General features: G+C 42.8%; 1 protein-coding gene across 5 annotated transcripts in view; it reads right to left on the reverse strand.

The window, feature by feature from the left end:
- bmp1a (bone morphogenetic protein 1a) overlaps nucleotides 1-15000 on the reverse strand; it is a 128420-nt gene that overhangs the window by 76080 nt on the left and 37340 nt on the right. For all 5 annotated transcript variants that reach the window (XR_015497251.1, XM_087263796.1, NM_001040037.1 and 2 more), the window contains 3 exon segments: nucleotides 5381-5494; nucleotides 1885-2025; nucleotides 1172-1289 (listed from right to left, as the gene is read on the reverse strand). Coding sequence is in view for 4 of the 5 variants with exons in the window: in XM_087263796.1 (XP_087119922.1) it covers nucleotides 1172-1289; nucleotides 1885-2025; nucleotides 5381-5494 (373 nt within the window). In the remaining variant the exon portion in view is untranslated.

The raw sequence follows: 15000 nt of genomic DNA on the forward strand, positions 1-15000 counted from the left end.
AAAAAGAGCAAAATAAATCCTGTTTTCCAGAAGACAGAAGCAGATTAAGAGCGAGCGCGCCAGCATCCAGCGGATGTGACCGTCAAGCTGAGCTCTGAACTTGAAACATCCACGGGGAGCCATTGTGCGAGTGAAAAACACACACGCTCAGGTGACAGTGACACAGACCTCCGCCACGCACTCTCACACACACACACACACACACACACAAGTCTGTCTGCTGGCACACAAAGCAGATAAGCAGGAACGAAGAGGATGGAAAACCACTTGAGCGATAAATCAGGAAGAGGCCGAAAAGAAAAGAGTGAAAAGCGTGCGCTCCACATGAGTTTAATTCCTTCCTGGACGAGGCAGAGGTTTCATCCTCCTGCTGTGGAAACTCGCTCACATTAGCCATGTTTCTATCTAAAAAATGCTGAAAGGGGACCTGTTATACACCTTTTTCATTCATCTCCGAGTGTGTATGTGAAGTTTTAGCTCAAAATACCGCACAAATAAGGTTATATAACTCTTTGAAACTGCTCCTTTTAGGCTTTGATCCTAATTGTGGCATTTTGGTGACTGTCGCTTTAAATTGAGATGATGCTCTTTTTAAAAGAGGGCGGAGCTATACATGCCTATGTGTCAGAATATTGGCAGATTTAAAACAAGAGAAATGTCCTATGCTAATGAGATGGTCACTAGTGGGCGGGGCTTTCCTCCTCTGATGACACGTACAACAGGAGAACGTCAATCAAAGTGTTTCTGCAGACTGTTTTAACCAAGGGTTGACTGTTAAAAAAATTACTGAAATAACTTTTACCACTTGAAGCTGGCTATATTCACAAATCGCAACACTATATTTCAATACATTTAAGACTTTTTAAGGCCTAACATTTAGTTTTAGAGATTTAAGACATTTTAAGACTTTTTAAGACACCCTGGGTAGCTTAAATTAAGTAAATTAAGAAATGGTAAAATAAAAAAAGATTGAAGGCCTACAACACAATATGTTAGTAGATTAAATACTTTTTAAGGCCTAAAATTTATTTATTTTTTTTTAGATTTGAGAGATTTTAAGACTTTAAGACCTTGCGGACTCCTTGTTACAGCTTTGCTCAAGTCTTATTGGCATCTTTAAATGGAAACAATGCTATTGACAGGAAACTCTTAACAGGACACAAACACTCACCCACACGGCCGGTAGGTGAAGACGATGTAGCTTTCTTCTGTCGTTCTCTCAATGAACGTCACACATGTGTGTTTCTCCCAGTGCCTCATGGCCTGTCTGAATATGGCTCTCTGGCTACCTGTACAACACACACACACACAAAACACACACACATGGAGACAGGGACTAGAAGTGAGCAGTGTGACAGTGGAAGTGTGAAAAGAGGAAAAAAAGTTACATATTAATTAATTAATTAATTCAGTGTGTGTGTGGTTATTAGTCTCGGTGTACAAGCTCGGCACTTTAAACTAGCACACAGTTGGCTGTAAAACTATACAAAGACACAAATGATTGTGTACTCTCTGCTTGTTCTGTGTCCGAGTCGTACATGTACGGCTGAATGCTGGTCCTCTCACTCATGCTGCTTCTCTCTGTCTGCCTGTCTGATGCCAAACACAGAGCGGAGGAGCTCTTGGCTCCGCCCCTTTGTTACGTTGGGCGGGAATTTGAAACTAATTTTCATGTGAAGCAACACGCCCCTAAAACAGTGAGCTGTGTACACGCCCCCAACATCACACTTTTTAACACATTATAATAAAAAATCTGAACTGTGTTTTGAACTGGACCTAAACTGGCACACTCAGAACAACCATAATATTAATATTAAATTTTAAAAAAGGGGTAAACGATGTGCCCTTTAAGGTTTTAAGACTCAACGTGTGTGTATGTCTCACCGCTGAAGTTCCCGCTGATAACATAAGGAATGACGCCTTCAGGCCACACTCTCTCAGGTCTGGACGTCGCCGCCCTCCTCCTGCGATGGGACCCCCTGCTGGACGCTGTAGTGTTTACACTCGTCTCATTCGACAGTGAACCTACATTGAGTTACCGGGGTTAATAATGACACCGTTAGTTTGAAACATCCTCATCACAGGTTTCAGTAAAACATTCAAACTTCAGCTTACATTCAAACTTCTCTATTTTACAATTACATTTCAAGAGTTCACACTTAGCTGATGACTGATTATAAAGCTTGTTTGGTATGCTGTCCCAGGAGAGAGCCCTGAGCTCATAAGATCCTCGAGCCCGGGGCTCCCTCCTGTTTGCAAGGCGAGAGGGGAGTTTGAGCCCAGGTAGATCTCGAGAACTCCCCTGCTGTAGTAGATAATGAACACTTGCACTTACTAGCATGTCTATGGTGCCGATTTGGATTAGTCAATTAACTTAAGTTGCATGTTTTTGGACGGTGGGAGGAAACCGGGGAACCCGGTGAAAAACCCATGTGAGCATGGGGGAGAACATGTAAACTCTGCACAGAAATGTCAACTGGCTTGGTAAGGACTAGAACCAGTGACGTTCTTGCAATGAGGCAACAGTGCTAACCACTGGGCCACCGTGCCACCCATCTAAAAAAAGGAGGAGGAGTAGGGGTGGAAGGGGGGATTCTTCAAAATGACGATGGCTGTTATATGAAACTTAGGGTATTTATAGTGGCTTAGGAATCGTCTGATTGGTGAATCATAAATTGGACAATGTGGGACCAGCTGCAAGCAATCATAAGCATGTGATCCTCTCGAAATTTGTTTATAAATTAACTTCACTTAAATCAATGTGGTGTTTCAAAAAAAGGCTTGATATAGCAAAAGTTCTTCGTTTAAGGTCTAGTGCTCTGAAATGTGCGTTTTTTTTTCAAGCAAGATGTAATCTCAGCTAAAACATGAGTTTAGTTGCTCGCAGTATGTGTCGTTGCATGTTTCATAACAACATCTCCATTTTACGATTAATTTAAAATCAGTGTGGTGTTTCAAAAAAGGCCAGATACAGCGAAAGTTCTTCGTTAAAGGTCTAGTGCTTTGAAGTGTGTTTTTTTTTTCAAACAGGACGTAATCACTTGAGTTTCAGTTGGTCAGAGTACGTTTAGTTGCACGTTTCAGATGACGCAGTCTACATTTTTGTGAATCTGTAAAACATTACTAATGGTGCGTTCACACTAGACGTGGATGAAGCGTCAAACACGAGTGATTTACATGTTAAGGCAATGCAAAGACGCGAATAGTCATCCTGCTGCACTATTCGCGCGAATGAGGTGGCATGATTGGCATGAATTTAGCTGCGCAAATTGAGCGTTTTTGCACGTTTGACATGCTTAACATATAAATCGCGTGACATGCTCGAGTTGGAAAACCTGAACTTTAATGGGCATTCGTGCCGCATCAACCGATCAGGAGCTTGCTCTAGTTTGGGCATGATTATGACATAGCGCCGACACCTGACAACAGCTCATCAAACTGGGCTCGGCTCAGCACACTTCAAAGCTTCCATCAGTACAGTTTCTGGAGGAGTTGATGAACTCACAGAGCAGGGTGCACCTCTAATGCTGTGTTCACACCAGACGCGGAACGCGCGGATAAATTGCGATATTCACGCGTAAATAGGCGCGTGAATATTTGAGGTTACTCGCTTCATTCGCGCGTCAAACCCCGCTTCATTCACGTGTCAAATTCACTTCATAACAGACGCGGATTCGCGTGATGGGCAGGGCTTCTGTCTGCCCCGTGATTCTAGCTTCATAGCTAAAGGGCTAACATGGACTTCATGAAGAAAATAACAGTGTTTGTGTGCTTTATGAAGGATGATAAACAGCGTCGATACGTTTAGAGCTGTGTTTGAGTCCACTACATCCTTTCAGAGGTGCATCCAGCTCTTTAAGCTCATAGACTCTTCCAGAAACTGAACTTGGCTGATGGAGGTTTTCAGCGGTGCTTCTGATTGAGCCCAGCCCAGTTTGATGAACTTCTTGTCGGTGTCTGCTGGGGGATTTCCCCTGGGACACCGACAACAGGCGATACGTCACAATCAAGCCCCCACACGAGCAAGCTCCTGATTGGTTAACGCGGCGCGAATGTCCGCTGAAGTTCAGATTTTTGAACGCGAGTGATTCGCGCCAAACACGCATTAAACGTGTCAAACGCGCAAAACGCTCAATTCGCGCCACGCCATTTGCGCCATGCGCACCGCGCAATTCTCGTCATTCGCGCGTGTCACGCCGCAGGATGTTTATTCGCACGTTTGCATTGACTTAACATGTAAATCACTCGCGCTTGACGCGCGTGCAGCGTCTGGTGTGAACGCAGCATTAAAGGATCTAGTGGATTCAGACACGGCGTCGAACGAATCTACACTGTTTTTCAGCCTTCCTAACGCCCCATTCATATGGGCCCTCAGCCTCGATGCTTCCTATTCACCTTGAATGGGTGACGTCAGGCATTGCTGAACTACATAGTGGATCCATCGGCGCCGCTTCAGTGGCGTTGCAAGCTGCAGAAGTTGGGACTTTCTCAACTTTTCAAGCGCCGACGGAAGCGTCAGCCAATCAGGTGTTTCAGCCATGCACACAAAGCATAGCTACTCTTTCGATAAAGTCCATCTTAGCCATTTAGCAATGAAGCTAGAGTCGCCGGGCAGACAGAAGCCCCGCCCATGACGCACATCCGTGTCTATTGTGAATTTTATACGCGAATTAAGTGAGTAAACTCAAAATGTTCATGTGTCTATTTTGCGTGATTTATTTGCGCATTATGCGCCTGGTGTGAACACCCACCCTATTAGGGTATGTTTTGAACACGTGCAAGAAACACGTTCTTCTTGCACACACTAATAAGAAAAAAGGGGCTTGTCATTTGCTAATTTGTGGTTAATGTTTTTTTTTTAAGTGAGTTGATAACGTTAGCTCACATCGTTAAATAAACAATTACAATATTATCATAGATGCACACGCCTTATTCATATGTTGAACTTTAAATGCCAACTACAACACACTCACACACACACAAACTGATATACAGAGCTAAACAGACTTGTCTGATCTGAAGCTGAATTCTGTCCCTTGTTCCCTTTCCTCATCATATCTGGCTTTTTTCCCTCCTCTGCAAACTTTCCATTCTTCTGGGGAGAAAAATATCATAAAACCGGAGGCTAATTATGAGGAAAAATTGCTGTCTTTTTGCGAGATCCCAGTCGGCCGCTGTGTTTGGGAATGTGGGAACTGTTTTCTTGACAGGCTTTTCTCTGTTGGTTTAACAACGCATGGCTTCAACTTCTCTTCCTGAGTCTCTGCGTGCCAATTAAGCCCGACACGAAGTTTATATAAACCAGGCCTATACATGCAAACACACACACACACACACGCTCGCGCGCAAGACACACAAAAATATACGCACACACACTTACCCGTGTTGGCGTGGTTCAGAATTGTGACCGTTCTCTCGGCTAAATTCACAATGCGGTCGACTGTAAACATGCGCATATCTTCCTCATCCAGCGCAATGTCTCCAAGATAAGCCACTAGAAGAGAACAATCAAACAAATAAAGAACAATGGAATAAATAAATAATATATCACACACACTTCAAACTTTAAACATTTGAATTAGGAAGAAATTAACACTTTTAACCGGCAGGAAGCATTTGACTGAACAAAGTGATGTAAAGCATTTATAACGTAATAAAAATAGATATTTTAACATTAAATGCTGCTATTTTTGGACTTATGGGACTTTTTGGACTTGTTGGATGGATGGATGTTTTGGACTTGTTCTTGTTGGACTTTTTGAACTTTTTGGACATGTTGGATGGACGGACGTTTTGGACTTGATGGGCTTGTTGGATGATCGTTTTGGACTTGTTGGACTAGTTGGACTTTTTGAACGTTTTGGATTTTTGGACTTTTTGGATGGATGAACATCTTAGAATTGTTGGACCTTTTGGACTTGTTGGACTTGTTGGATGGGTGGACGTTTTGGTACCTGATAGACTTGTTGGATGGATGGACGTTTTGGACTTGTTGGAATTGTTGAATGGATGGACATTTTAGTACTTGCTGGACTTGTTGGATGGATGGAGGTTCTGGACTAATTGGACTCAGACTTTTTGGATTTTTGGACTTTTTGGATGGATGAACGTTTTGGACCTGTTGGACTTTTAGAATAGATGGACTAGTTGGACTTTTTGGATAGATGGATGTTTTAGACTTGTTTGAACTTGTTGGATGGATGGACTTGTTGGACTTTTAGAATTTTTTGGATGGATGGACATTTTGGACTTGTTGGACTTTTTGGACCTTTTGGATGGATGGACTTGTTGGAGTTTTTGGAATTTTTCATAGATGGACGTTTGGACTTTTTGGATGGATGGATGGATGGATGAATGATGGATGGATGGATGGACGGGTTTTTTGGACTTGTTGGACTTTTTGGATAGATTGACTTGTTGGACTTTTCAGAATTTTTGATAGATGGACGTTTGGACTTTTTGGACTTATTGGACTTTTTGGATGGATGGATGGATGGATGGATGGATGGATGGATGGATGGATGGATGGATGGACATTTTGGACATGTTGGATGGATGAGCGTTTTGGACTTGGACTTTTTGGATGGATGGACTTGTTGAACTTTTTGGAATTGTTGGATGGATGGACGTTTTGAACATGTTGGACTGGTTGGATCGATGGACTTGTTGGGCTTGATGTATGGATGAATGGATGTTTTGGACTTGTTGGATTTTTGCATAGACGAATGTTTTGAACTTCTTGGATGGATGGACGTTTTGGACTTGTTGGACACGTTAGTCCTGGAGTTTTTGGATTTTTTAGACAGATGGATAGATGAACGTTCCTAATTACCTTAACCTGACTAATTAAGTGAAGCCTTTAAATGTCACTTTAAGCTGAATACTAGTATCATAAAAAAAATCAAGTCAAATATTATATGCTGTCATCATGGCAAAGATCAAAGAAATCAGTAATTAGAAATGAGTTATTAAAACTATTATGATTAGAAATGTGTTAAAAAAATATCTCAGTTAAACAGAAATTGAAAAAGAAATATACAGGGGGGCTAATAATTCTGACTTCCACTGTATCTGACTAAATGTTGATATACTTGCAAACCCTCTATATACACAAGTTTTAAAAGGCATGTCTGCTTTCTCCAGCACTTTTACCTTCAAACGGTGAGTAGAAAAACGGCCCCCAAAGTGACGGGAACCCCTCATCTTTTTTTAATGATCATCTATGAAGCCATTTCTAGTCAAGGTCATCGCCGTGCCACCATTAATAAAACATCCATCAAACGAGAGCGGCTGATTAGAGAGTTATGATGACGATGAGGATCTACACACCAGGACCACACTGACCTACATGCAGTCACAGTTTAATTAGCTCGTCAGGGACTAATTGCATCTTTAGAAGGATTGCCACTTTGATTGGGGTTTTTTTAACGGAGAGAAATCAACAGAATCAGGAGATTCAAGGGCAACTAATTAACACCAGTCTGTAACGACGAGGGAAAAAATGAGTGAATGGAGGCATATTTCTGAACATTTGCTTTTCTTTTCACCTGAAGTCCTCTTTTAAGTATTTTAAGGCCCCTTATTAAGGCCTATTAAGTAAAAATGATGCTAAAACGATGGCAAAAATGTACCTAATTAGGTTGCAAGCCTAAATATCGCTAAGTTCTGAAAACTGTTTAGCCTTAAGACTGATTTACACTTTCGCCTGCTGCCGCGTCACGCACCTCCACTGACTGCACGTGCACCTCGTGAAACAGACGAGGCTTTTACACTTGATGCATTCGCCGTTGAGATATTCTTTAAAGCGACAGGGGTTGATTTTATTATGGCAAGAATAAAAGCACAAAAAAAGATACACCTACCAAATAATTCACCTTATGGTTATTACTTATGCTTATTTTGGCCCAGCCGAAACTCGAACCAGTGACCTTCTTGCTCTGAGGCGACAGCGCTACCCACTACGCCCCCGTGCCACCCATGACTCATTCATTAATTCATTTTCTTGTCAGCTTTGTCCTATTATTGTGGTCGCCACAGCAGAATGAACCGCCGACTTACCCAGCAACTTTTCACGCAGCGGATGCCCTTCCAGCCGCAACCCATCTCTGGGAAACACTCATTCACACGCACTCATACACTACAGACAATTTAGCCTACCCAATTCACCTATACCACATGTCTTTGGACTGTGGGGGAAACCAGAGCACCCGGAGGAAACCCACGCGAACGCAGGAAGAACATGCAAACTCCACACAGAAACACCGACTGTGCCGAGGATCGAACCAGCGACCCAGCGACCTTATTGCTGAGGCAACAGCCCTACCTACTGTGCTACTGCTTCGCCCTCCCACCCATGACTCATTCATTCATTCATTCATTTATTCATTCATTCATTTTCTTGTCAGCTTAGTCCCTTTATTAATCCAGGGACGCCACAGCGGAATGAACCGCCAACTTATCCAGCAAATTTTTACGCTCTACCTACTGTGCCACTGCTTCGCCCTCCAACCCATGACTCATTCATTCATTCATTCATTTTCTTGTCAGCTTAGTCCCTTTATTAATCCGGGGACGCCACAGCGGAATGAACCGCCAACTTATCCAGCAAGTTTTTACGCTCTACCTACTGTGCCACTGCTTCGCCCTCCAACCCATGACTCATTCATTCATTCATTCATTTTCTTGTCAGCTTAGTCCCTTTATTAATCCGGGGTCGCCACAGCGGAATGAACCACCAACTTATCCAGCAACTTTTTACGCACTACCTACAGTGCCACTGCTTCGCCCTCCCACCCATGACTGTTAATTATTGTAAAATGATTGAAATCATAACTGCAGTGATAGATCCAGATATATGTGTGTACTGTACGCTGTTTGCGCAAGAAAGCGCTGCACACGGTTGTGTTTGGCAGCTCGTGGAGAGCAGCAGCAGCACATTCTGCTCTTTAATGAGGGTTGAAAAGGAGAAATTAGTGAAGAGAGAAACTTTACGAGACTCGTAACACAGCCTGTTTGCTTCTACATGAGAAGTGCTGTGTGTGCGCGCTTATGTGTGTGTGTGTACATGTGTGTGTGTGTGTGTGTGTGTGTGTGTGTGTGTGTAGCTTTGTATTTCAAATATTATCAACATTGGCATGTTTGCAAACTTTGCTGTGCATTTCAAGAGGTCATTGTTGAAGACGAGTGTTTGTGCATTTTTGAGTGTGTGCGTGCGCGTGTGAAAGCTTACAGTACACACAGCACACCTAGATGTGACTGATTGTGTGTGTATACGTGAATGTGAAAGAGTGTGTCAGTCTGTGTGTAATTGTGTGCAAGTATGTGTATGTGCGTTAGCGTATCTGTGTGTGTGTGTGTGTGTGTGTGGTGTCTGGGCATAAGTGTGTGTGCCTGTGTTTGGGTGTATATGTGTGGCTTGGCATGAGTGTGTATGTTTGTTTGTTTGTGTATGCATGGATATGTAATTGACCGTGTGTGTGTGTGTGTGTGTGTGTGTGTGTGTGTGTGTGTGTGTGTGTGTGTGTGTGCACATTTGATTTAACGTGTGTGTTCATGTGCGAATGTGTAAGCGTGTTTCCGTCTGTGTGTGAGACTGAGTATTAGTAGGAATATGTTCGTTAGGGTGTGTGTGTGTGTGTGTGTGTGTGTGTGTGTGGATATGAAAGCTTACAGTACACACAGCAAACCAAGATGTGACTGATAGCTTGTGTGTGTATACGTGAATGTGAAAGAGTGTGTCAGACTGTGTGTATTTGTGTGCAAGTATGTGTATGTGCGTTAGCATACGTGTATGTGTGTGTATATATGTGTGTGTGTGCCTGTGTTTGAGTGTATTTGTGTGTCTGGACATGAGTGTGTATGTTTGTTTGTGGTTGCATCGATGTGTAGTTGACCATGTGTGTGTGTGTGTGTGTGTGTGTGTGTGTGTGTGTGTGTGTGTGTGTGTGCGCGCGCATTTGATTGAATGTGTGTGTATGTGCCAATGTGTGTGTGTGTGTGCGCGCATTTGATTGAATGTGTGTGTATGTGCCGATGTGACTGAATACGTGTGTGTGTATGCTTGAATGTGAAAGAGTGTGTCAGTGTGTGCGTATATGTGTGCAAGTATGTGTATGTGCGTTAGCATACATGTATGTGTGTGTGTGTGTGTGTGTGTGTGTGTGTGTGTGTGTGTGTGTGTTTGAGTGTATATGTGTCTGGGTATGTGTGTGTGTTTGTTTGTGTATGCATGGATGTGTACTTGACCATGTGTGTGTGTGTGTGTGTGTGTGTGTGTATGTGTGTGTGTGTGTGTGTGTGTGTGTGTTTGTTGTTAGAGTGTATATGTGTGTGTGTGTGTGTGTGTGTGTGTGTGTGTGTGTGTGTGTGTGTGTGTGTGTGTGTGTGTGTGTGTATGTGTGTGTGTGTGTGTGTGTGTTTGTGTGTGTTTGTTGTTTGAGTGTATATGTGTCTGGGCATGAGTGTGTGTTTGTATGTATATGCATGGATGACCATGTGTGTGTTTGTGTGCGTGTGCTCACATTTGATCAAATGTGTGTGTGTGTATGTGCGAATGTGTTAGCGCGTTTCCATCTGTGTGTAAAACTGTGAGTATCAGTATGCATATGTGTGTTAGTGTACGTGTATGTATGTATGTGTGTGTGTGTGTGTGTGTGTGTGTGTGTGTGCCTGTGTTTGAGCGTATATGTGTGTTTGGGCATGAGTGTGTATGTTTGTTTGTGTATGCATGGATGTGTAGTTGACCATGTGTGCGTTTGTGTGTGTGTGTTTGAGTGTATATGTGTCTGGGTATGATTGTGTGTTTGTTTGTGTATGCATGGATGTATACTTGACCATGTGTGCGTTTGTGTGTGTGTGTGTGCGCGCATTTGATTGGATGTGTGTGTATGTGCGAATGTGTAAGCGTGTTTCCGTCTATGTGTGAGACTGTGAGTATGAGTATGCATATGTGTCTTAGTGTACGTGTATGTGTGTATGTATGTGTGTGTGTGTGTGTCTGTGTTTGAGCGTATATGTGTGTTTGGGCATGAGTGTGTATGTTTGTTTGTGTATGCATGGATGTGTAGTTGACCATGTGTGTATGTTTGTGTTTGTGTGTGTGTGTGTGTGTGTGTGTGTGTGTGTACGCACATTTGATTGAATGTGTGTGTATGTGCGAGCGTGTTTCCGTCTGTGTGTGAGACTGAGTATGAGTGTAAATATGTTCGTTAGTGTACGTGTGTGTGTGTATGTATGTATGCAAGTATGTGTGTGTGTGTGCGTGTGTGTGTGTGAAGCACGAGTATTTTAAGAATACAAGTATTAAGTATATATGTGTGCGAGTGTGTGAACGTAAGCTTGTGATTAAACGTGTATGTCTATGTGTGTTAAAGCAAGCGTATGTTAATGTGTGTGTTTGTGTGCGTGTGAGTGTCTGCGACTGCATGAGTGTGTGAGTGTGAATTTGTGTATGAGTATTTTGAGCCTACGAGTATTGAGCTTTTGTGTTTGTGAGTGTGTGTGCATGCATGTGCGTGAGCTTGTGATGGAACGTGTGTGTGCGTGTATGTGTGTGCGCGCGTGTGTAATGATCAAACGCTCTCCTCATGAGTGGGCCTGCAACAGTAGGGCAGTGGGCCACAGACCTGCAGTTTCCTGCACAGCCAATTATCCTTCCCCCAAACAGCCCCCGCGTCTCTGTTTTACATCACAGCAGTTCAGACTTTATTTATTGCCATGTCTCACACACATGCGCACACACCCACACACACACAACAACTTTAAAACTCTTACCAAACAAAGAGCTATTAACACCTAATTCTAACCCAGTTCACAAACACAAGCACTGTGTCCGCATCTTAGGCCCCGTTTACACTAATGCGTTTTAGTTTGAAAACGCATAAGTTTTGCTACGGTTACGCCATCCGTCCACACTACGCCGGAGTTCTCGAGCGCCGAAAACGGAGCGTTTCGAAAACGCTGGAGAGGCCGTTTTCATTCTAAAACGCTGCAGCTCCGTCTCAGTGTGGATGGGGAAAGACGGAGACATCTGAAAACGGAGGCGGGGCTGCAGACATTCGCCTCTCTGATTGGGGCTTTTCCTCAATATTAAGTAGCCTAACACACAGTTCAGTCCTGAATCTTCTCCGTGTAAGTTCAGACTTCGCAAGTTTGATCAAGGCTGCATCTCTTCTTCTCAGTTTGATATGGAAAACATACCGAGGACACGCGTCAATCTTCACAGGGAACAGTGTAACGTTACTTTATAACTTCATTCACATCACCTTGGCTACGTTGTTTTACTTTCTCAACAATAAAATGTAAACTTGATATAAGGAACTGCCTATTTTTATTTTAATATTAACAACTAAACAGACAGCAGAAATGTTGAGGCGTCGTGCTGCATGAGCGTCATCTTCACTGTGTGCATATTTATAACAAAACGGAGCCGATAACAACTGCCTCCTTTCAATTTCAGTGAAAATACGAAACACACCCTCTCTTTTGCTGAATATCAGTTTTAATAATCGATAATGGCCATTATAAAAGTATAACATACAATAAGTTTATACATTATAGGAAATAAAGGCAAGCGATCAGTCAATATACAGAATGTAGGCTACGTGCTTACATTAATCATTAACTTATCTTTGCGCTCAGCCAAAACACGTTACCTGAGAACAAGTAATAGATTCCAGTGACCAAAGTCAGGGAATATGTCGTTAGATAAAGACAACAAGATGAATGAAATATCACGTTTAATAAATATAGTGAGATTAGATCCAGCGGGAGATGCTTGATGAGAAGTCCGACTAGCAGAGCTCTCATCTGGGTAGATGGGCTCCAGCGATTGCCAAAGTGTGTGTGTGTGGTCACGTGATGTGCGTTTTCAGCGTTTTGGTGTGGACGGAGAGCAGTTCAGAAACGCTGGGTAAAACGCGAGTGTGGACGCGGATCGTTTTCATTCTAAAACGCCGTTTTAAAACTAATACGCACTAGTGTAAACGGGGCCTTAGAGGAAATGTTGCGCAACAGCAAACAGTCAAGAAATTAATAACTGCAGCTGCAAAGATTCATTCATTCATTTTCTTGTCGGCTCAGTCCCTTCATTAATCCGGGGTCGCCACAGCGGAATGAACCGCCAACTTATCCAGCAAGTTTTTACACAGCGGATGCCCTTCCAGCCGCAACCCATCTCTGGGAAACATCCACACACACATTCACACACACACTCATACACTACGGACAATTTAGCCTACCCAATTCACCTGTACCGCATGTCTTTGGACTGTGGGGGAAACCGGAGCACCTGGAGGAAACCCACGCAAAGGCAGGGAGAACATGCAAACTCCACACAGAAACGCCAACTAAGCCGAGGTTCAAACCAGCGACCTTCTTGCTGTGAGGCGACAGCGCTACCCTACCTACTGCGCCACTGCCTCACCCAGCTGCAAAGATACCGTTCCTAAACTCATCCACTTTCTTTTCAGCTTAGTCCTTTTATTAATTAGGGTTCGCCACAGTGGAATGAACCGCCAACTTATCCAGCTGGGAAACTACACACATTGGGATTCTACACACAATCCCCTATAATGACAATGTAAAGAAAGAGTTTTTTAAATTGTTGCAAATTTATAAAAAATAAAATACCTAAAAAAAATCTGATGTACATCAGTGTTCACAGCCTTTGCTCAATACTTTGTTGATGAATCTTTGGCAGCGATTACAGCCTCGAGTCTTTCTGAATATGATGCCACAAGCTTGGCACAGCTGTCTTTGGGAATTTGTGCCCATTCCTCTTTGCAGCACCTCTCAAGCTCTATCAGGTTGGATGGGAAGCGACGGTGTACAGCCATATTCAGATCTCCCCAGAGATGTTCAATAGGATTTAGATCTGGGCTCTGGCTGGGCCACTCAAGGACATTCACCGAGTTGTTGTGAAGCCACATGCACTGTCAACCCTGGGAGCTTATATAGACAGATGTATGCCTTTTCAAATCATGTCCAATCATCTGACCACAGGTGAACTACAATGAGGGTGACGCAGTGGCGCAGTAGGTAGTGCTGTCGCCTCACAGCAAGAAGCTCGCTGGTTTGAACCTCGGCTTAGTTGGCGTTTCTGTGTGGAGTTAGCATGTTCTCCCTGCCTTCGCGTACGTTTCCTCCGGGTGCTCCGGTTTCCCCCACAGTCCAAAGACATGCGGTACAGGTGAATGAATGAATGAATGAACTCTAATGAAGCTGCTGAAACCACTCAAGAATGATCAGTGCAAATAGAATGTACCAGAGCTTCTAAATACTAAACTTTAGGGATCAATTCTCACTATTAACTAGTTGCTTATTAACATGCATGTTATTGAGATATTGGCTAATTATTAGTAGTTATAATCTACATATTCTGCATGATCTTATTCTACGTCCCTAGCCCAATACCTAAACTACCTTAATATGTGTTAATAAGGAGCAAATTAGGAGTTTATTAAAGCAAAATTCGCTTCCCAGTGTTGGGTGGCAGCTGGAAGGGCATCCGCTGCATAAAACATATGCTGGATAAGTTGGCGGTTCATTCCACCGTGGAGACCCCTGATTTATAAAGGGACTAAGCCGAAAAGAAAATGAATGAATGAATGAATGAATGAATGAATGAACGAATGAAGCAAAAGTCATATTTAATGGTTTGCTAATAGGGAGAACTAAACCTTGAAAAAAAGTGTGACTATAAATTCTTTCCAAATTTTATTTCCAAATTATTTATTCCAAATTTTATTTCCAAATTATTCCAAATAGTGCTATTCAATCATTTGTTGAAATTGTATAGATATAGTATATTGCAGTATACATCAAAACATTGCTTATCCTGTAATGTGACTATTGTGGAGGTACAAATTGCGATATCGATGCTGAAACTATATATTATGCAGCCCTGAACGTTCCTTTAAGTGTTCATTGTGTCCCGATGGAGCATCAGGGCAGCTCTCGAGGTCTGCAGACAAACTTCACTGAACTCTTGTCTAAAAACAG

This window comes from Danio rerio, chromosome 8 (genome assembly GCF_052040795.2).
Source record: "Danio rerio strain M-AB ecotype USA chromosome 8, GRCz13ab, whole genome shotgun sequence".
NCBI lineage: Eukaryota > Metazoa > Chordata > Actinopteri > Cypriniformes > Danionidae > Danio > Danio rerio.